At 40.6% G+C, this 23,460-nt stretch overlaps 1 protein-coding gene across 1 annotated transcript in view; it reads left to right on the top strand.

Annotated features, from left to right (window-relative positions):
• Positions 1-1,075: 1,075 nt before the first annotated feature.
• LOC121673239 (kremen protein 1-like) overlaps positions 1,076-23,460 on the top strand; it is a 30,752-nt gene continuing 8,367 nt past the window's right edge. The window contains exons 1-8 of the mRNA XM_042046391.1: positions 1,076-1,551; positions 11,349-11,511; positions 14,401-14,492; positions 19,129-19,253; positions 19,696-19,849; positions 21,303-21,635; positions 22,237-22,395; positions 23,279-23,363. Of these exons, the coding sequence (XP_041902325.1) occupies positions 1,473-1,551; positions 11,349-11,511; positions 14,401-14,492; positions 19,129-19,253; positions 19,696-19,849; positions 21,303-21,635; positions 22,237-22,395; positions 23,279-23,363 (1,190 nt within the window). The 5' untranslated portion in view covers positions 1,076-1,472. The remainder of the gene's footprint in view (positions 1,552-11,348; positions 11,512-14,400; positions 14,493-19,128; positions 19,254-19,695; positions 19,850-21,302; positions 21,636-22,236; positions 22,396-23,278; positions 23,364-23,460) is intronic.

Raw genomic sequence — 23,460 nt, forward strand, 5'->3', positions numbered from 1 at the left:
GGGCTACAAGGACCTTTGTCTCCTTCTGTTCTCGACACAGCAACTTTCTCTATGTATTTTGCTGTTAGCGTGGGGGTTTTTCGCTGTTAGTTTGTGCATAGCAAAGCTGTACTGCCATTGCTAAAACGTCTCACAGGCCAGGTAATAAGACTTTGTAGAAGTTTAGACAATAGCTTGACATCACCACCTTGACACTTTGTCCATCTTCAGGTAGATGAAAAAAAAAAACAAACCCACAACCAAAACCAAAACAAACCAGAAACCCTGTCTTTCTGCACGTGCGTTCTCAGAAAGCAACGCTGCTCCTTCTCTTTCGGTTCCGGAGCCTGTGTTTGTGTTCCTGGCTGCTGTGTTTGTGTTTGTCGCGCTGGGTGTGTGTGTGCGGGGGTGTCCCTCACGTCCCCGTGTCCGTGCCCGCCCGCGAATGTCTCGGGTCTCTGGGAAGGGTGGGCGCTGTGTGCCTGTCTCCGTGCCTGTCTCTGTGTCTCTGTGCCTGTCTCTGTGTCTCTGTGCCTGTCTCTGTGCCTCTGTGCCTGTCTCCGTGCCGGTCTCCGTGCCTGTCCCTGCGACCCGGGGCCGGGGCAGCGGCCGCAGCTCCGCCCGCCTCGGGACGCGGCCTACGGGGGACACGAGGGGTTCAGCGCCCGCGCTGCTTTCTGTCAGCGCTCCCTCAGCATGGCTGCACCGCCCGGTCACTTCTGACACTGAAAAGTGCCTTTTCACTTTCAGAATGACGCCCCAAATCGCACCGTGCGGCGCTGGCACCTCGCCGCCCGCGGAGCCGCTCATGCCCGCGTCCCTCAGAAAGTCCGCAGCGTTCTCTTCCCGTGCCGTGTCCGTCCGTGCCTTCGCGGCTGCAGAACAGGAGAGCCGAGCTGCACCTGCGCACTCCCATCGGCTGTGGCACCCCAGGGGAACCCGGCGGGCGGAGGGCGTGCGCGGGGCAGGGGCAGCGGCCGGCCGCGCTAGGCCACGGGGCTGGCGAGCTCTCGCCCGACCTCTTCCGCGCCCGCAGCGGGACACTGGGTACGAGGGGAGTGACGAGAGCGAGACGTGGGTCGCTGCTGCGATGGAGGAGTTTGTGTGTGTTTGTGTGTGTTTGTGTGTGTGTGTGTGTGTGTGTGTGTGTGAGTGTGGCAAGGCGCCCCGGCCCGCGAGGAGGGCTCCGCGGGGCCGAAGCGCTGCCCCGGGGCGAACGCCGTCAGCCCGAACCTGTCGGTGTCAGAAGTGGAAGCGGCAGTTCTGCGGTCCCGCGCTGCAGCAGGTTGGGATGTCGGTCTCTATCCTTTCCTGTCACATGGCTGGTAATAGGATCCCTCATCTGCCACTCGGCACCTCGCCGGGGCGCACTTACAGGACACATGCTGTAGGGCCTCCGCTTCCCGCACTTTGCGCTCTTCCCGGCCGTCTGCCACCCCCGGAGCGCCGGGGCTGCCGCCTGCGAGCGCGGTGCGGCCCGGCGGCCGCTGCCTATGGAGCCTCCCGCCCTCGCCGCCGTCCTGGCCTTCTCCGGGCTGGCGCTGAGCTGCTGCCGCGAGCCCGTTCTCTCCGGTGAGTGACGCTCCGCGGGGAGCCGGGAGGGGGGCGCGTCTGGGGCTGCTCCCCGGGCTCCTCGCAGGGCTGAGCGGCGAGGGAGCCGGGCAGCCTCTCCCCGAGCTCCGCAGAGCCGCAGCTGGCGCGCAGCCTCCCGCGGAAGGGCTCTGCCGCCCGGCAGCGCCTCTTCGAGGTCGCGACGACATCCCTTCCTGCTCGCCAGAGCGGTGCCGGGCTCGAAGCTGCTCGTGCAAACACGCTGCGGGTGTTTTTGCGTGGAGTCCGTGGGCATTTGAGGCTCTCTCTGTGCTTGCTGAACTGGGAGCTCGGAAACTGTATGAAAGCATGATGTAAGAGAAAGAAGAGCAGCACGTTTCTCTATAAAAGTGGTTCGATAGCTAGATCTGTGGAATGGAGGCTTGTAAAGGGAGAGGGGCGTGCGATTGTTTGTGTCACTGGGAAAGAAAACTCTGGCAGCAGAGCCAGAGCTTGAAGGGTGGCCATCCTGCCTGTCCGCAGTGGGCTGCTCCAGCTCTCAGCCAAGCCTGGACTCCTCTGACCATTTAGGTTCTCGTTCAGCCAAAGAGTCTGGGAAGCCTGAAGCTTCACTTCCTAAGGTGATTTTTCACTTAAAATTTCTCTGCACGCTTTTGTCCTCATTTTAGTTGTTACTAATGATTTCAAGTACTATGGTTCTCCTCTGGTAAACATTGGCCATACTTTGCAAGGTCTGAAGTGGCAGTTCCAGATGATCACAGTGTCACAGCCATCAGATGTGTGGTCCTTCTGGATACGTTTTGTGTATTCTTAATTGCTGTTACTTCTTACCAAGTAGAATTTGCTCCACTTCTTTTTGAACACATACTTGCTCATCAAGTTTTTGTAGATGTACCTAATTAGATATGGAAAAGACTTACATAGGCTTTTTCAGGGAATAAAAAACCTTTTACAAGGAAAAGTTCTGGCAGACTTTACTTCTCAGAAGTAAAACTTGAGAGTATTTTCAGATAAGCATTTAGAGAGCTGCCTAGAGAGGGACCATGTCTAACAGTCTGTTCCCAGTACCATTAGGACGTGTTTGGTGCACACAGTGGATACTCCTTGCTGTGCTTAGGTTGAAGAATGTTTGCTTGTAAGGTTTCAGAGCAGAACTGTGGAAAGAACACTCCATGTGTAACCGTATCTCTCACAGAGGGCTGCGTGACAGCAAGTGGAGGATGTGGCCCAGTGTGAATGTTTAGCTGTTAAAGGGGACAGAAATGCCTGAGCACAAGCAGCTGGGGCAGGGGAAGAAGGGAGTGGATTATAGAGACAATTATATATTGCCCCTGTATGAAGGTGTAGCAAAGGAGAATGGATCTAGAAAGTACTGCCACCTATGTGTCTTCTGCTAAAGAACCTGGAAACAGTGCAAATCTGCGTTTCAACAACAACCTGTTCTTTGTATGGCATGTACAGGATCTGCAGAGTTCCTAATCTGCACAAGGTATACATCGGGATCTTCATCTTGACCCTTAATGCCACAGAATTTAAATGGCATCAGCTGTGTCAGGTTGCACTTGAAACTAGCAGAATTGTGAAATGACAAACATTACTACTGTTTTTGGAAGGCATTTTGTCATATGGTATGTTTTTAATGCCTATTCCTATTTTGTTTTTCTAATGTATGTCTTAATAAGCTTTTTGTGAAGTGCAGTCGAAATAAAGACTGCGTCACCATCATTTGCTAAGACAGGAGAGAAACTTCTGGAATTACAATATGAAAAATTACTCCAGTTGTCAGAAATGAAAGTGAATTAACCATTTTTGCACATACTACTATGCTACTTTTCACAGAATGATTCTGCTTCACCATGTGACGTCCAACAGTTTCTGTTAATTCAAACACTGACATTTCTGCATTCAGACCTTGACATTTGTGCATTCAAACATTCAGCCATACATAATTTCTCAAGTGAATCAGAAGTAAGAGATCTGTGAATAGATTACCTACCATTAAAAGACTGATTGAATTTGGTGAGTTTTGTGTTACAAGGCCAAAGAAATGGAAATGCCTTCAGCAAATGTTAGTTTTGGTGAACAAATGTTGGTTTATATACTCAGTGCAAAAAGTTATAATTTCTAGTTTCTGTATTTATAGCATTCATTTAATTTCCTCATCAGAAATGTATATGATTTTCAATCTTTTTCCTTTCTCTGTTTTCTTTCCATTTAGCAATACTGAGTCACCATGTCCTTGTTTTTTTTCCCAGCTGAGTCTTTCCTCTGAGCTGTTATTCCAGCCTTCTCTTACAAACCTTGTATCTCTTGTCATCTTATTCTGCCTGTGCCTTGGTGATTCAGAGAAGCAGTTCTACTTGATATGCCATAAGCAAGCGTCATGGAAATACTTGAAAAAGCAATTTTTTTTTTTCTTCTTTCTAACTAGGCAGATAGGGGATGAAATAGTCAGACATTTCAGCATATCATGCTTGTACATGCATAGAGCATAACTCAAAATCCAGAGTTATGTGAATGTATTTAAGTAGGATGGAGCCAAAGAAGTGGGAGGGAGGCAGGGATTACATGCTGCCAGCTGCAAAATTTTCAGTTTTGTCATATCACACCATAATGGTTGTGCAATTGACCACTCCCTTCATCCACACAGTGGCTATGGGGCATCCTGATAAAATTGCCAAAGGGATTCAGTCTGCCACACTTGACAAGGGAACAACAGTTTTAAAACTTCACAAAGAAAGAAAACAAATGGGTGTATTAAGGAACAGAAATTCTTATGGGGCCACATCACACATTCTTACTTCCAGTGATAAAGAATCACAAGACAAGCAAGTGTGTTTGCATCTTGTGGCTGAGGACCAGCCAGCAGCTGCAAAACTCTGGCTAATATAGCATGTTTGTATTGTACAAATAAAAAGAAAAAAGGGACAGAATGAATACTTTAAAGGATTTAGAAATAATGGGAACTGCCTCTTGTGCTCATAACCTAACTTGCCTGCTTCCAACATATTCCAGAAAAGGTCTGGCCAGTCAGATTTAAAAAAAAAAAAAAAGTAATGAAAAGTGATTAGCTGGACAATGAGAGTCAAAATTTCACAAGGATAGCAAGTTCACATATATGACAGCTCACACACTGCCAGGGAACACAAGTATCAACTCTGCATGTCTGTACATTTCCAGGAATGTACATTTTTACAAGACAGATGGTTCAGTCAAGGTTTGATCAAATCTCAGGTGGCATAAATCAAATATAATCAAATATTCACTGTGGCTACTCTCTGGCTTGGACCAATGCTAATTAAGTCTCTAATTCTGACCAGCAAAAATGTTTGCATTTGAGGACTTTCAGGAATTATATGTCTGAGTGTGCGTTTGCATGGATATGTAGAATGAGCAAGATACAAATTTTAAGCATGTGGAGTTCCCCTGCATTGTAAAGGAAGAATGATCAGCTAACCAAGTGCTCTCACATAGCATCACATCAAAACATAACTGTCTGATTTAACAAATGGGGAGTTGTTTTCTGGCAATTTTGAAAATTGCAATTTTGAACAAAGATAATTCTTTTGTGATGGCTTTTCTTTGGCTTGTATCAACTGTTCTCTTGTGGGGGGGTTTTACTGTTACACAGCACAGACACAGAAGCCTGATAGTTTTGATGAGTGCTTGTATTGTATTAGTATGAATTGGAATAGAAAAGTATTGAAATGTAAAAATAGTACACTACTTTTTTACTTGGGTAGATCTAAATCAGCCTTATACTTCCCAAAAGCATTTATTTTGCATCATAACATAATACAGAATGAGATTTTTTTTCCTGCCCACTCGTATGATAGTATGCAAATTAACTTTTGGTTCAGTCGATAAAACTGCATCTTCAAAGAAAACCATTGCAATGCTAAAAATATTTTTAATAATGACCACAGAAGCCATATTTGTGTCTTTCATCTCCTGAAGCTTCTTCTGGTTTTAATCAGTGTTCCCACATGAAGAACTGTGGCAACCTATGATAATAGAATCCCTATTCACATCTCTAGGGAAACAAAAATGTTCTCATTTGAAGAAGGTGATGTGGTGTTTTGCCCCTTCCATCCGTGGGCCCCTGCCTCTGTTACTGCCGGGGTATCTTGGCATCAGTTCAGTGGTTTCTGTCCTTTCCTCTGTGCGTTACTTTCTCATTGAAGTGTTTCTGCTGTCTAATTATACGCTTTCAATCAAATTAGAGACTGCAGCATCTGGTTAGTGCCTGTAACTGTTGCCATCTGCACCTAGATACAGTGCTTTCATTTAAGGAGGAGTGCTTAAATTACAATCTCCAGCAAGAACTAGAACAGTTTAGGTAGAATGGAAATGACTTAAAACTATTCTTAGAATACTGTGCAAGCACATGCATCAAGCAACCCACACTGAGTCATTATCGGACCTGGCACCCTTGGTTTCATACCCTTATATTCTGCTTAAGCATTTTCCTGACTTTTCTAAAAGGCTGTAGGAAAAACAAATGAAAACTGAGCAGGCAGTTATACCATGTAAATTCAAGGAACCTTTAATTTTTGGTCCAACCTTACAGAACATTTAATTACACTGCTGTAATGAAACCCAAGATTTAAATAGCAGCCACTTTCATTTATCTTTCATTAATCTACACATCTTTAAAAGAAAACCTTGCTTTTTGTTGGGCAGTAGGTGGTAGGATAATTTCTGGCTTGGGTAGGCTAGTTTCAGGTTGATAATTGTCAGTCTCTCTGGACACTACTCAATGCTCCAAGTAGCTTCCAAAACATTAAGCAAACAAAGTGGTTTCTTTTTTTTTTTCTCTCCAGTGGAATAGGAAGAAGTTTGTCATTCTGAATTTTCAGTCTCAAAAGCTGTGTACAGGCCTCAAACTTGGAAAGTCCTCTAAGTCATTTAAAACACCCTGAAACCTCCATCCCTTCAGTCTGCAATTTGTAGTGTCTCTAGATAGATGTCTTTGAGAAAATCATTGGAAGCCAGTGCAGACTCAAATGTCAGTGATTTATCATAAGTAAAAAAGTCAGGCTATTACAGTCTGCACTACCTTAATTTTTCAAATGATCCTAAAGTGGCGCCCATGTGGAGTGCAGGCAGCCATGCAGTCCCAAAGTAACAAAGGAAAATGATCACTGTAAGGTCCCTACATTGAAGAAGAAACCGACACAGATGGAAAGAATTCCTACAACAGCAGCTGTTTGATCTTCCAAATGTTGATCTGGCTCTAATAAAACTAATTGTGAACCTGTATCACACACTGAGTATTCGCTTATAGGGGACAACATCCCTAGTCTTGTTTTCTGCTTTTTTGTTCTGGCAGTTGTCACTCAATACATACTTATGTAGTCTCAGCATTCATTTTGAAAAGTTACTTTTCATCAACCATGGCACCTGATGTGTTGAAAACAAAGCAGCCCTGACAACAAACTGCTGTCCATGTTTTCTCACGAAGGCTCATAAACATTAGCCTGAACAGCACCTGTTGGAACCTTTCGTACTAGAACCACTGCAAAGGTTCTCTGATTAATTATCTCTGATTAATTCTGTTTACAGACATCCCCGTGAAACAGTAGAAGCAGCAGGGTCATTAAGCAGTTAATTGAGTGAAATCATCATGGACACTGATTCTAATCACAGATTTGACATAAGCCTCTACATCAGACTATGTCTGAAACCCAGCTGACTAAGATCTTAGAACTATGAGGTCACACATTTGTAGATATGAGTGGTCACAGCTTTCTTTCTTCATGTTCTCTCTGAAACCCCAGTGTTTTAATAGAGGTTTATGGCTGACAGGATAGTTTGAGCCTTGCGTGCATGAACAAAAACCACGTGGCACATCTGCCAAGCACAGTGGCATCCTGATGCCTTTTTGGAGGCTGTCAGCTGTAGTGTCCACAAGGTGTCTGTTTTTCCCTTGCTGTCTTTGCCACTGGGAGAGGACCTGGATACAGTGTGAGTTCTGTCATAGTTTACCATAGTCTTACAAAACTTTAAGGAATAAGGCTTGCTGAAATTCATAGAACTGGTATTAATTTTCTTGAGTCACTGTTCTGATTTTACACTCCAAGTGAAGGGCTTCATAGCCTAAAGTATCGTAGAAGTATCAGTCAGCACAAGGCAGTTGGATCCAGTGGGTGCCACAACGTAGGGAGGTGGTTGTTGCTGGTTGATTTACTCTTTTCCCCCTCCCTTCTACATAAGCTACCAAAGAGAAATCAGGTGATTTGAGTAAACCAAAGAGTTTTACCGATAGTGTTCAGTCCAGTCTGTTCTGACTGTTTAATTTAGGTGACCTCAATATGAATTAGTTTTGTGCAGACAAATCTAGGTGACCTTTTTTTTAAGCTCGTCTTTTCACAGAATTATTGCACTAGTGGTGTAAGATGAAAAGTAGGGTGGAAGTTCTAACCTCCTGTTCTCCAGAATCTCTTAGGACTTGCATTTAAAATAGAGAGGACAGTGGCCTTTCTGCAGATGAAACATGCACCTTCAGCACATTGGGAGTATTAATTTAATGGTGAAATCACTAAGGTAGTGTCTTGGCTGTCATGCAGCAAAATATGATGAAATCACTGCCTGTGATAAACGGAAGAATTGAGTTGTTTACTGCCAAGATACTGAATATGCTGACATCTGTAACTATGCTGCTAGGAATTTTACAGAAAACTGTACAAAATATATCTCAGCAGATCCCAGCACTGACTGCTCAAGGTCAAAGACTGTAGGGTTGCGTCCTGGTTTCAGCTGGTATAATTTTCTTCTTAGTACCTGGTACAGTGCTGTGTTTTGTATTTAGTGTGAGAATAATGTTGATAACACACTGATTTTTTAGTTGTTGCCAAGTAGGGCTTACTCTAAATCAAGGACTTCTCAGTTTCCCATGCTTAGCCAGTGAGCAGGTGCACAAGAAGCCAGGAGGGAGCGTAGCAAGGACAACTGACCTGATTTTATAAAATGCCAATATTTATTTGAAAAGATTGCACTCCCATGCTATGGCAAAACTATTACTAATCCTTAACAAAATCCCCATTCCCTGTAGCACAAAAGGTTTTGTATTTCATTTGATAACAGCTGCTAAATTCCATGACTTAAAAGTTTTCACTTCAGTGTTTCAGGGATAATCAATGATTTTGCTTGGTATCTCACTGCCTCCCCTTTCCACATCCACATCTAAGCCAGGGGAGCTTTGTTACAACTCAGCTGGCACATTTCCACCAAATCTCTTGATAGTGTAAAGGAACACAGGAGGCAGTGATACAGCTACCTATTGTCTTGGGAGCAAAAAGCTGCAGCTAAGAGGAATGAAGAGACATCTGACTCTTCCTTTTGTTCTTAAAGTGCAGTGAAGTTTGAAGAAAATCAGTTAAAAAAAGCTGACATGAAAATGTAAGTCAGTTGCTACTGCAAGTTAAAGCATGGGCCAGTCTTAGCTGATCCTAAAATGGACTGAAGTTAACTTCAGTTTAGTTTGTGTGCCAGACTAAATTCAGGTATTGTAGCATTCCTTGCATTTCTGAGTAGATAGAAGTATATATTGCTTCTCATTTAGGAGTGAGAAGCAAAAAAAAAAGTAGTAGCACAAAGCTAATGTAGATATCTTTTCTGGATGTGTTTATCACTTCTCACAAATTCTTTATACTGCATATTATTTTGTTTATCTATTTTGATTACATTTTTCTCCCTTTTCTGCTAAATTCATCAGCTTATATTTTCAGCTATAACCTACAAAAGCTTTTATGTTAACTGCAAAGCAAAAGAGGTATTGAAGAAAGTTGCAACACAGTCGTGACCTTAAATTGGTTTTTTTTCATGTTTACACAAATATCTGTGGTGGCCTGAATACTGGAAACTCAGATTTGCATTTTTAAGCAAATGTATGCAGCCCATCTGTATTGCTAAGGCAGTCAGGTAAATTACAGTAAGGAGGAGTATTGACCTGAAGCTTGTTTTGGTTAAATTATATAGCTTTCTGTCCAGGGATGATAGCAGAATACATTAGTGGCTGTGCAGACACCTCTTCTGTGTGCCTTCAGCAACAAAATTTCATTTAATAGAAATCCAAACTTGCCTAGGCATGAAAATGCACAGTGAAAGCACAAAACCATTGTCTTTCATCTGCTGTGTAACAGAACTCTGAAATAATTATTATAATTGTACCATTCTGATATTTGGGAGCCCAGACTAAACTAATTTCAGAGGCATGGTTTTAATAATACATTTTTCCTTCTTCTACAGTAGTTCTAAATACAAAAACGGTGTACTCTGAATATCAGGATTAAGATGTGGGTGGGTTTTTTTTTTCCTCTTCCAGCTGCAGCCACACAGGTCTTTCTAGACTTGTTTTGTAAGGTAGATCTCATGAGGGACACCTGAGATCAGCACATACTTCAGAGCACTCTCCCACTCCCTCAGGGCAGTAGAACGTCTCTGCAGCTCTAACATGGTTTCTACAGAGAATGCTATCAGATGAAACAGGAGGTTTCACAGCCTGTAGTTAGCAGAAAGCATTTGTGAATTTCCTCAGTAACGCTGTCCAGTACAAATAAATGTTTACAGCAGCGTAACACAGCGGTTTTAATTCTGTCACAGACTGTTATATTTTAACCCTATTCTTAAATAAATGCAAGGATGATAAATGTTAGCAAGTATCAATTATAAACAGGATGGACTTATTTATGGTACACTAATTATAATGACTGTTTCTGGAAGATAATCACAGAATGGTTGAGATCAAAGTGACCTCTGGAGGTCATCTTGTCCAACTGCTGTGCTCAGGCACGGTCACCTAAAGCAGGTTGTCCAGAACCGTGCCCAGGTGGCTTTTGAATATCTCCAAGGATGGAGATTCTACAGCCTTGCTGGGCAACATGTTCCCATGCTTTGTCACACTCACATTGCATAATTTAATCAAAACTGTTTTGCAATTTCAGCAAAAGGAAAATTGTTCATGCATTTGAATATTTATTTGATCAGAAGATGTCCATGGCAGGGCGGTCGGAACCAGATGATCCTTCAGGTCCCTTTCAGCCCAGACCATTCTATGATTCTATGATTAACAAGACCCAGCAAAACCAGGCAGCATGAAATTTGTAGTTCAGCAGAGAAGGGACTAATGTATTTAGTAACTAGAGAAATCATTCTCTACTTTGATTTCTTACTTGCTGAGTATTAGGAAGCTAAGAAAACAAACATAAGTGGGATAAAACGTGAGTGAGGCAGAAGAATACTGATACAGACTTTTTAATTTGAAAGCATAAATGCTTTAGTAGCAAATCATGACTATACTGTACTGAAGGAGGTCCCTTTCTAAGGCAATTCAATCCCTAAGAATTTTTCTAAATCAGAATGTAAATGTTGGTAAGATCCGTGCCTATGAAGTCTTTCACTTTATCAAGTCAGAACTTTAGCTGAAGTAGCATGAGATTTTGTTTAATATGCTGATAAGTAGCAGACTGGTAATATCATATAATTTCATTTTTGGAAAATTAACAAGTTACAGAGTTGTGCTAATGAGTAAAACGTAGGAAAAACAGTAAAAAAAGTATTATGCTTATTCAGAAAATGCATGTTAATTGTGTAAACCTCTCTTCAGACCTGTCTCATACATTGTTTATTAAAGTAATGACATCATAATCTCTTGAATAGAGGTTTGACTGAGAGAAATCTTAAATCCTAGCCAGCATCTTTAGCTGCCTAAACAATGCAGGGAACATGGTCTATTGGAGATGGGGTGGAGGGTGAGGGAAGAACAAACACTAAACCTACATATATTCTTTCTTTTTTTCATTTCTCTTTCTTCCCAGAATGCTATACAGCAAACGGGGCCGACTATCGTGGCACTCAGAACCAGACCTCCCAATATGCAGGGAAACCTTGTCTTTTTTGGAATGAGACCTTTGAGCATCCTTATAATACTGTGAAATATCCCAATGGGGAGGGAGGGCTTGGAGAGCATAACTACTGCAGGTAAGAAATACCACATTGCTTTAACATTGCCTGTATACCCAGTGTTACTTTAAGCAGTTGGAAGAAAATCATGAAACTTCCTGTCATGCAGTGAAGAATGTCAGAACTGTGTCTAACACTTTTTGGTTTATCCTGGAATTAGTACCCTGGATCTATGAGCACCATTAGTAGAATAACTTTTTCAACCCAGCTCCCACACTTTTTCAGCACTGTCCCTTATAATGTGTCCAATCTGGAAGTTGGCATGACAGAGAAAGACTATAGATTACTTAAATGAAAAGGTGGAGATAAAAAAATGATCCAAATCAGAAGTACAGCAGTGCAGCAAGTGTTTGGAGGAGTCTCTTTATGATTTTTATCCTCCCACAGAAGCCTGGTTCTGTTACACACTCTGTTTCCAAGTTTTGTTCTAATGAAAGTTCTGTAGTCACTAAAAATTCTAAGTGAGTTAGAGTAGCTATTTGAATTCAGAAGCTCATCTGTCAGGGGTTACAATACCAGATTAAACCACAGCAGATGCACTTCTGTTTCCTTGCCCTCTAGAGAAGTCCTCTATAACTATGGATAGAACTCAGAACAAAACTTAAATAAGAACTTCACAATTTAGGAGCCAAATCAGAACTTAAGTTCAGAGATGTCTGGGCTCTGCAGGCTTTTTTTCAGCTTCATGTCTCAGTAGGCATACTGATACAGAGCTGTTTAAAATACAGTGGCCACTGAATTCTCTCTGATACAAATAGCAGAATTAAGAATGTAATTTTGATTGTTGCTGTGTGGCAATATTTTAGACAGACTGTATATACAGGATCTTACTTTTGGAAGTCATTTCGGCTAATATTTTGGTTAGTACAAAGCAAAATGTGTTCAAGCTGTGCAAAAACATATAAAAAACTGAATGTTTATCCAGATACTCAAAAAACACTTGAGACTTGCTTTACCTAGCAGATGAGAACTTGGTGTTACAAGGAGCAAGAAGCCTATAATCTGATATGTAAACATGAGAAATTACTTGATTACCAAATAGAGCTTTTTTACCTCATTCTGCTAGGTGTTGGATTATCCTCGTTGAGGCTGAGTTTGACTGAAAGGTTAGGCATTTTCTTCCTTACGCTGTATCACTTGGCCTAGGAATATTCTGACAGGTGTATGGAATGACAGTCCTAACTAATGGATGACTTTTAACTTCACATTCTCTTGAAAGAAAGCTTGGAAAGTGACTAACAGTGCCAGAGTATATCTTTAGCATGCAAATGTTGTCGAGGCCTGTGATACAGCTGTTTTAGCTCTTTCTCTGACATTCATCTGTTTGATGACAATGGACAACTTGATCTTCCCTTCTCTCAGGCAGCACATACCTCACAAGGTTTTTTTAAGGCATAATACATTGCTTTGAGATTTGATTTTAGGAACAGCATTTGAATAATCTAATTTTACACTTGAAGTATTAATCAGAAGCATGCTACCTCTCCATGGGTGGTCCTTACTTGGAATACTTTGTTTACTTCAAGACACCCTGTTACGATGGAAATGCCTCATAACGTTCCACTCATTTCAACCATAACAAAATTATGAAGACTGAAATTTTTGGAGATTCTGAAAGACAGAGAGTTGTTTTCTAACTGTGTGTGCTTCTGAGGTTCAAGACAAAGATTCCTGAAGACATTCATCATGTTTCTCTACAATTTCCTCGCATTTTTAAGGCATTTATGTGTAGAGTGCCATTATCATGATTCAATTCCAGACATACGGTTTCTGTCATGAAGATGTAAACGCAAAAATTCCTGTAACTCTGGAAACAAGGGAAAATGGGTTAGTTCAAGTACAAGCTTTACTTGGTTTTAGTCTCCTACTTTTTTTAGCTACTGGAAGCTCTTGCATTACACCTAAATTCCTAGCATAGCTAGTCTTAGACTTTCACTGTCCACTACCTCTACTAATCTGTCTGAAAACCTAACTAGCAACATTTTAGTAATCTAAACTGAACTCAACTCACCAGTTATTTTCAGCAGTCTGTTATTTGACCAAAAAACCATCCACAGAATTTCTAAAATTGGATCTCCCACAAAAGAGTTGTTAATACGTGTAAATGACAACATGCAGCTGAACTGACACTTCAGTAGGGCTGTGTCATTAATAGAATTCGTGCCAAAGTATGTGATAAAAAGATTGTAACTGGTCCTAGTTAAAAGAAAAGGTCATATTTCACCCTGACTGTCCAATCGAACAATTTATTCTCTTAAATAGATCTTTACAACATGAATAGCTTTTCAAAGTGTACTCAGAAAAATCTTTAAATAACCTAATGACTAATTAGGTGTGCATTTTTAAGTGATGCTGTTCAACAGCAAATAACTATAAAAATAGTGATCATCATTATCATGGACACATAAGGAATTAACCATCAATATAGAGAAATCACTGGAATGGATTTAGTCAGTTTTATTGAAGGGAAAGAAAATAACTCTTTCCCAGAAGACTTTATCAGCTCACTGTTTTTATCACCACATATAACAGAAAGTTGGAGTCTGGACTATTTTGTACCAAGGCAAAAAATCGAGTTTATGAGTCTATGGAACCCGTACACAGGATGTGGGACAGAAAATCTTCTTCCCTGTCAATACTGACCAGAAATAGCTCTGCACCTTTTAAACTTAGAATAAAAAAAAGCTACATTTTAGACAGTACTAGCATCTTATGCTTGATGAATAGTGTCATAACCAAAGCTATCGGAACTTCCTGATAACACAAAACTTTGCCTTTTTCTTGGTAAATAGTCAATGGGAGGTATTAGAGCAAAAATAGTGATGCTGTTGAAGGTTTATAAGATTGATTTTTTTTGTGTGGTTTTTGAAAAAAGATTGAATTTTGCTCACTGATTTTCTCTTTCAGAAACCCTGATGGGGATGTCAGCCCATGGTGCTATATTGCAGAACATGAAGATGGAATATATTGGAAATACTGTGAGATTCCATCCTGCCGAAGTAAGAGCACCATGCAATTTTTTTAGGCCTGTGTCTCAGTTGAACAGAGATTGGCAGTTATACAACAGTGGATAGTGATTTCCAAACAGAAGCCAGGATAAGGCAAAACAGCTTATTTTCAGTTGCAGACTAAGCTATATTTTACACAGGTTTTTTAGAGCTAATGACAAGCTTACTGAATTGGTCCTCCACTGCTATCCTTTTCATCTTACCTCAGAATTACTGGATTATATTATTTACAAATCATACTGTGTGACAGGGAATCACACAAAACTTAGGAAGTACTGCTAGTTCTTTGAATCCATAGAGATATATCATTAATTTATTTAAATCTAGAGGACAAAAAAGGAAAGGAACGTTTTTATGAGGTATAAACATGTCCATCCATTGCAATTAGCTCGTAAAATGAATTACATTAGTTTAGTGTATATAGTGCATCATACAGAGAATTGCTTGGAGGAAACAAAAGACAATATGAGAGGACATAGGGAAGAGGTGTCTCTGTGGTATATGGGAACTCTGGGCTAGAATTCTGTCTCTGGCAGGTGCAGATACTTAGCATTGCTGTGAAACCACAACCTGGACTGATTTTTTTAAAATCACATAATTCACAAGCTACTCACATGAAGCTTCTTTCCAGAATTTAATATTTTTAATGTATTCTATTTTTTACTGTGTCCACAATGTCATGATTTGTGTCAGTATGTTCCAAAATTTTCTTTCCCGAATCACATTCTTTAAAGTACACCTAAATATTAAGAAATTCTAGTTTTGCATGCTAACAAGCAACTGTAGCTACACATTTTAGTAAGTCTAATCATTAATGTCTTCACTTGCTTTCCTAACTTCTTCTGTGCAATTACCCTCTGTTTCTAAGGCATAACTTAGGTCTTCACTGCTAAGCACCAGAGCAGGTGTCCATGCATAGGCACACATTCTATTGGAAGAAGTGTATTTCTTACTTGAAGTTAAGAAAACCAAACCAGACAATAAAAATGGATCTAAAGTGATTTTTTTTTTTTTACTTTGCTCAAAGTTTTGTTGCTTGGTGGTTTTTTTTTGAATGTGATTCCCATGTTCAAGCTAGGCAAACAAATACATAAGCGTGACCGTAAGACAGATGCCTTTTACCTAGACTTAAATACAGATTAAGAGGTCTAATTTAATGAACACAAAATCATTCAACACTCTGATATTCATTGTTCAGAGGACATCTTACTCTTAGTTTTCTGATATACCAGGCACGATTTAAGAAACCTGACCCTCCTAATTAAGAAATTTAACTTGGTGTAAAATGAAAGAATTTGCATTTTCTTTATAAAGACCACAGATGTTAACAAATTATCTGGATATGGCACCAGGAAAAAAGCTGAAAGGCAAATTCTCTCCACTCCATTTGTTCTACACAAAGGATCCTTTTAAAACCAGCCTTGCTCGTTTTCTCTGTGGTGGGGAGCAGAGAATTTAAACTTGGACACTTACTTGCACAGATAATCCAGACTTACATTTACAAAATGTCCTTTTGACCAGTAGCAGCTGCTTCAAGCATTGCACTGAAACTTGATACTAGAAAAAGGAATTGCAGCAATTTAGAGCAAACTGTACATTGCAAGCCCATCCAAATCTTAATACAAACCTCATGGTTTATGAAACTCTGTAAGTAAAAAAATCTTTTATTCTTCACCACACTTTCTGTTTTCAGTAAGCATGATGCTAAGTCATAAGACCATCAAAACTATCTTGTGAAGTGTACAATAAAAAACTTGAGTTTCGTGATGGAACAAGAAAGCAATTGTGTAAAAAAGTCCTACTTGAAAATTTTCAGAGAAAAAATTTCCTAAATAAGCTTCTTTTCCTTAATGATATTTACTGCTAGAAAAGTATCTGGAGCATAAGTTACCTATTAACTATGCCCACATAATACCATGGCAGTGCCAAGAACATGCAGCATCTTGATTGCCTAGAGAGATTTGCATGCAATGATTCATCGTAACAATAATTAAGAATCTACAGTTAAGGATTTTTCATTATGGTGATGAATTGACATGATTATATCGTGTGTCTCATTCCCTAATGTTTATACATAACACTACATGCTTCAGTCAGAAATGTGTTCTGACATTCTGCCTATGTAAACAGGCTGGACAGAATTTAGCAGTGTTAGATGAAGGTGTGTGAGCAGAATCACAGAAGACAGTGGTAGTTACTCCAGGAGGAGCTGAGTCTTCCCTTTTCTTCCTCTCTTCTTCTTAGTGTCTGCCAAGCAGACTGGAATGGACATAAACAAAATAAAAGGCAAAACAGCAGCTCCGAGTCCTGAGAGAACATGTGTGTCTCACATGGAGGATTCAGAACTGAATGCTTCAGATGGTTTGTTTGCAATGTTGCAGCTATTCCTGACTTTTTTGGTCTCCCTGTTAATGAGGTTAGGTTGAAGTTCAAAGGAAATAACAACTTACACTCCCAAAATGTGAAAGAAAGAAAGGCTTGCTATACCACTTAATTACATCTTCATGTTTATGACTCACATGACTCTCTCCCCATAAACAGATTTCATTACTGGAATCGTATTTCCAGTGTGCATGTGTGTAATGTAGTAAATTTGACTGAAATATCGATGAAGTGTTAAATGGCGGGGCTAGGTAAGTTACACAGAGCTGTATGGAACAGAGGAACAAGGACAGCTCAAACAATTTGTGCATACTGCCATTGCAAAAAGCTAGGAGGCTCTTCAAAGACAGCTAGATGAGCATAGCTGGAACATGGTTTTGAGCTCAAAATGATTAATTCCATATTTTAATACATTTAATATGTGCCTTAACGTGTAAAATGCGGAAGCTATGGTGTTTGCCAGGCCCTCATTTAGTCAGATGGTGCTTAAAAGAAAAATAATATGCTTGTGCAAAAGAGATGACCTTTTAAGCCAAGAGGACAAATAGATACAAATGGGTGAAGAAAGTGTAAAACATCACTGGTGAGCATGAACAGTAATTGCAGAACATTGACTACCTCGTTTTTTGCCAAGTTTCCTTAGCAGGCTAAATATTAAGAGCAAAGAAGGTTAAAATATTGCTGGGACACCAAAGAGACTAATTAGGATGTACGCTTGATTTAGTTACAAAATTTAAGAAGTTTTCAAATTACTCAGTCAGGTTTCTTAGCATAGAACATACTGAAGTACTAATCCTCTGGAGCCAAGGTTGAAAGGTCTCACTAATAAAGCTCCTTTAAAAAAAAAAAAATCAAAATCCCAGGTCTCTTAGGAAAATGAGCTAGGTTGGATAAGTAGGAAGCTTTTTCAGGGCAGCGAAATCATGCACAATACAAAAAAGAATGAGCTCTCTCAGAGTTATCTGCCCAGCTGTACTCAGCTGGGGTGGGGCTGCAGATGGGGATTTCCAAAGGTATGTTAAATCAGGCTGTAACTTGAAGTCTCAGTACTTACATGAATGTTGCTGCAGGGCATATCAAAGCCATAACTCCATGCAAGTATTTATAATTGAAATTGTATTCTTAGAAAACAAAATTAATTTATGGACAATATTTGAAGCAACGTTATGTCATTATTTATAATAAGTTTACTGAGTACTGTAATAACCAATGACTGCATAAATAAAACACTCATACAGGTCTCTGACCACATCATGTCATACAGAGCTGTGGCAGTTAGGTGGACAAAAAGAATCCTTGTCAATCTAGCACAGGGATAAAACTTATCTTAACATAGAGCTAGTAACAGATTTAATTTCAAGTATGTGAGCAGATATGACAAAGGGCCAAGGGATAATTTTATGCCATTACCACAGCACTGTATTGTACTCCACATCCTCTCCATGGGGTGGTCATGGCTAAATTCCAGTGCTTTGAAGAAAAGTGCAAAACCAAAAAAAAAAAACAAAGCAGAGGACAAATTATGCACTGAAGGGGGAAAACTCTGATCTCCCATAGTGACCAAGGAGCCTTGAAACATCATCTTAATGTAAATAGATTGGGGGGTGTGTGAAAGTAATACTGCTCATTTTTAATCTCTTTGTAAGATACTTCAGATTCATATCAGAATTCAAGTTTTAAATATTAGGAAATTCCCTTATGTAAGTATATAGTCCCTCCCATAAAACTTGCCAAACTCCATCCTAAAACAGTTTAGGTTCCCTTCTTCGAATATCCTGGTTTGAAAACTTCCAGAATGTCATTGTGTGGAAGATCAGAAATCACATTGTTTAATTTATATTTTCAGAATATGCATGCCAATAGTAAAAAAAAAAAACCAACCAATCCCCCCTGAACCCACTTAATGCCTTGGGGTTTTTTAATTGCCTCTGTCTGAAGAAATGAACAAGGTATTTATCTCACTTATTTTACTGCAGCTTACTGAAAGCAGCTAGAGAGTCTTACAGGAATATTGCTGAGAACATACAATACTCTTTTGCCCCATCACCCATCCCTGGGTGTGTTTGGAAAATCTGACAAGAATCATACAGAGAATGAATAACAAAGAGTAACGCTTCCCATACTGCAAAATCCAGACCAGAACATAGAGAGAGCTGCTTAGTAATCAGGTAGTGCATAAAGGGCCTGTGTCTTGGATGTTTACAGGCACACCTTTAGAATGACTGTTGTGTGTTACTCTTGCCAGTGCCAGGAAATCTGGGGTGTTACAAGGACCATGGAGAGCCACCACCTTTGACTGGCACCAGCGAGACCTCCAATAAACTGACGATCCAAACATGCATCAGCTCCTGCCGAAGCCAACAATTTAAGGTGATTTCTTTGATGTACCTTTACAAAATGTTTTCAAAGACAAAAATGGCAACATGCCTAAAGCTCTCTATCATATTTCTCCTCTTCCCCACTTTTTTTTTAACCTTTGGGAGGGCTAAAGTTGCACTTCCACTCCCGAGAGATCCAGCCTTGTCTCTGCATCCAGAGGAATCTGGACAAATGACTAATGAATAATGCCAGGAGAAAATACGGTTGCTTACTGCAGTTGTGAGTGTCAGGGTGCCCTCCATTCCATCTTTCTCCCTAGTCTTAAGTAGCATCCTAACAGCCCAAACAAAAATAGCCTGTGGTGGTTCCTCTGACTAACCATACTTCTCCAAAACACACGTAATCTTCTGCCAGCTTTCTTGCTCAAACAACCTCTCGCTGTCACTCCTTCAAATACTATTCCTCCCTTCCTTATGCATCTTTGTTGTCAAAGTTTGCAGGCATGGAATCAGGTTATGCTTGTTTTTGTGGAAATAATCCTGACTACTGGAGATACGGGGAGGCAGCCAGTACGGAATGCAACAGTGTTTGCTTTGGAGACCATACTCAGCCTTGCGGTGGGGATGGCAGAGTCATTCTTTTTGACAGTAAGTATTGAAGCAGGCTCAGTTTTTCCCAAAGGAGAGGCCTCACATGTTCAGCAAATTAGGGAAGACTCAAAAACAATGAGAACTGCTGCACACAAAACAGCAAAACACCTCAATTCAGTATAAAATAAAGCTGCTTTCCATTTCTGCATTAAATTCTCATCCATTAATAATGTGAAATAGCTCTTCCAAGAAATGACGCTTGCTCGTGCTCCAGAGGTTCTCTCACTTTCCTCACAAGTGGTACTAAGTCAGCTATCAGAAGCAGCATGTCACAGAAAGACTCCCTAAGAATTGATCTTACTAGAGAGTAAAAAACTGTATGTGCATGTCTGGATATGCATTGTCAGTTGGTGGCATTTGAGTGGCTCTCTGGATTCACTGTATTTAAGTTTGCACTGGGAATCTGGACAGTTACCAAGGAACACAACAATTCACTTGCATGTAAATTGTTTCTTACACAAAAAGTAGCAACAAATCTTTTCTTCAGACTTTGTAAAAGTATCTTTTTCAAGTTACTTAGCGAAGGTAAGGTCAAATATTACTTGGGCAAGATCAAAAGACAGGATGCTTGGAAAGCAGATCTATATGGCCACAGAGGTGACTAAGGTATTACAGGAGAGACTGAGAGATCTTGGATTGTTTAGCCTTGATAAAAGAAGGTCTAGGGAGGAACCTTTTCAGTTTGTAAAGCTGACTGATGGGAGAGTGTAAAAATGAAGCCATCCTCTTCTCAGTGCTATCTAGTGAACAAACAAGAGGCAACAGGCACAAACAAATACAGGAAAATCCATTTAAACATACAGAATTTTTTTTTTTTTTTTTTTATGGTGAGGGTGACACTGGAACAGATTGCCCAGAGAGGCTGAAGAGTCTCCATCCTTGGAGATTCAAAACACAACAGATACTGTCTCCTACTTTCAGAAGAGGGATTTCACTAGACAATCTTCAGGGTTCCTTTCAACTTCACCTGCTCTGTGAAGATTTGTTTTTTCAATTTCATACAGCTGTGAAGGAATGTCAGTAATTAAGCAGTGAGAGTTAATGGTCACTAATCCACTTGCCTGCCTGCCTGCCTTACAGGGATGGAGCAGAAGACCCTGAATCAGTGATTTATCTTTGATCCCATTTCTGCAGGGATGCACAAAAGGGGACATGGTTACACACAAGGACAAGGGATAGCTGCAGTGTGCAAGATGGATGCATAGGTGTCAGAGTAATGAGGCATAAGGAGAGTATTCCAAGCAAAGGCATCAAAGGCTGTGCTCCCAGTGCTGTGGGAGGGAAAGAGCAGCTGCAGAGACAATGCATCCTGCTGGCCTAGCAAGTCTGTACCTTTAAGTCATATTTAAGTATTAGAATCTACAGGGTGCTAAAACTTTGCAAAACTAATGTATTGCCTCTTTTTTTTTTCTTTCTTTCCGTTTTTCTCCCTTTCCTCTTGTTTTCACAGCCCTTATTGGTGCCTGTGGAGGGAATTACACTTCTGCTACAGCTGTGATCTATTCTCCAGATTTTCCTGACACATATGGCACAGGCAAAGTCTGTTATTGGACCATACAAGTTCCAGGAGCATCTCAAATTCACTTCAGCTTTGTCCTTTTTGAAATCAAAGATGCTACAGATATGGTGGAATTGCTGGATGGTTACACCTATCATGTTCTAGCTCGTTTTAATGGCAAGAACCGGCCTCCCCACACCTTTAACATCTCTTTGGATTTTGTCATTTTGTACTTTTTCTCAGATGACATCAATCAAGCCCAGGGATTTGCTATCAGATATAGAGGTAAGAGGCTACCTTTGCTGATTCTACCTTTCAGTGAAGCACTTAGTTTACACTGGAGATTTCTGAAGTGGCAACTAAAGAGCAAATATTTTAGCTCTGATCTAACAGGTGTTTCATTTCTCTTGTTGCCACTACTCAGTGGGTGAAAGCTTTGCCAAAATTTCCCTCAGTTTAGAACGCTCCAGTCAGCTACGCCATAAACAGCAAAATACAGATTTTCAAAAATTCAGTTCTATACCTTCCTGTTAAAACAGATTGGAAAATGACAAAGGGAAACAAAACAGAAAACCAGTAATCCATCTGCATGTTGGTTCATCTTGGCTCCTTCCAACCGTCTATTCCTCTCCAATCTAAAGTCATCAAGAGAAAATGTTCTGGTCCTTGAGTTGTACCTACTGTTAGGATGAACAATCAGCTTCCAGAAAAATTCTGAGGACCCCAACCTGGTGAAGTACAGGCTTTTCCTGGAATCAGATATAATTTGATTATTTGAGTTCTCTTAAGTAAACCAGAGAGCAGCATGTCTGTTTACAAGCACAAAATAAAGTCCAATTAGACCTGCTAAGAAATTGTTACTGTAATCATACTCTTGTGTTTTCAGCTGTGAAGGACAATGTGCATCAAAACAAGATCCCAGTGAATCACACCCTTTCAGAGAGGATAAATGAACAAGCAAATCTCAGCATCAATGCAGCCCGGTCATCAAAGATACTCTATGTCATCACAACCAGCCCAAGCCATCCAACTAGCTCCATGCCTGGTAATGATACAATAAAATGTGGAAACAGGAAAAAACAATTTGCCAAAGGAAAATCTGGAGTCACTATTTCCTTTGCTGCCTTCTCCACATTAGCAGATCCACTGTGCATCTTACTAGCAGATGAATTTTCATGTAGTCTAATTAGCACTGACTGGGATTCTCTCATTACATTTCAAAACACCTGTCAGCCTAAGGTCAGAAATAGTGTGAGGATGGTGAGTTCTTGAGAATGAAAGTACATCAAAAAATGTAAGTCAGAGCAGCCTCCTTACTGAAATCAGCTTCAGTGACCACTGCATACCACAGAAGGGCACAAGTTGCTGAAAAAAGAGCAAACTTTTGTGGAGTCTAGAATAGCTTGAATGCTGGATGCATCCCTGTTGCCCCAATTAACAAAATCTTCATCAATAATACAAAGAGGACTAGACAAGTTAATGGGTGCAGGGGAGGTGTCACTGAGCACTGTCATGTGTCTAGAACTCACCTTCAGGACATCACTTAATTCAGGCAATTACTGAGCTGTAAATAATTGAAGGCTGGAAATGCACTCTTGGTGAATATCACGGTTAGTCTCGCCTATTGTTAAACCACCCTGGGCATCTGCTTCTATGTATCATTGAAGCTGGGCCTCCATGCCACTGTGGACATGGCCACAGTCCTGAAGCTGTCTTTTTAGGGAGGTGTCCTGCAAGGGAAAAAAACAGTTCTAAAAGTTGTACAGTTTCTGCCAGTCTGCACAAAATACTCGTAGGTTTAGAGCATCATCGAATTACAGATCTGAATAAAGCATCAGGAGGCTGTTTGTTTCTTTTGTGCAATATTCTTACTGTAAAAACTGTAAATAAATGAATGTACTGAGAGCTTCCCCTCTTCTCTTTTGCAGAGTGGACAATATATAGTCTGACAGCACTGCTCATCCTAAGTGTTACAGCCATAATAGCAAAGATACTTCTGCACATTACCATGAGGTGAGTGTGGAGCAAAACCAACCACAGAGAACCAAGATCTCAGCTCTGAACCAAACCTGGGCCTCCTGATAGTCCAGCTGGCTGTATTCAAAACCAA

This window comes from Corvus kubaryi, unplaced genomic scaffold (assembly GCF_017639235.1).
Source record: "Corvus kubaryi isolate FWS band 111438036 unplaced genomic scaffold, C.kubaryi_AGA036_p1.0 65291, whole genome shotgun sequence".
NCBI lineage: Eukaryota > Metazoa > Chordata > Aves > Passeriformes > Corvidae > Corvus > Corvus kubaryi.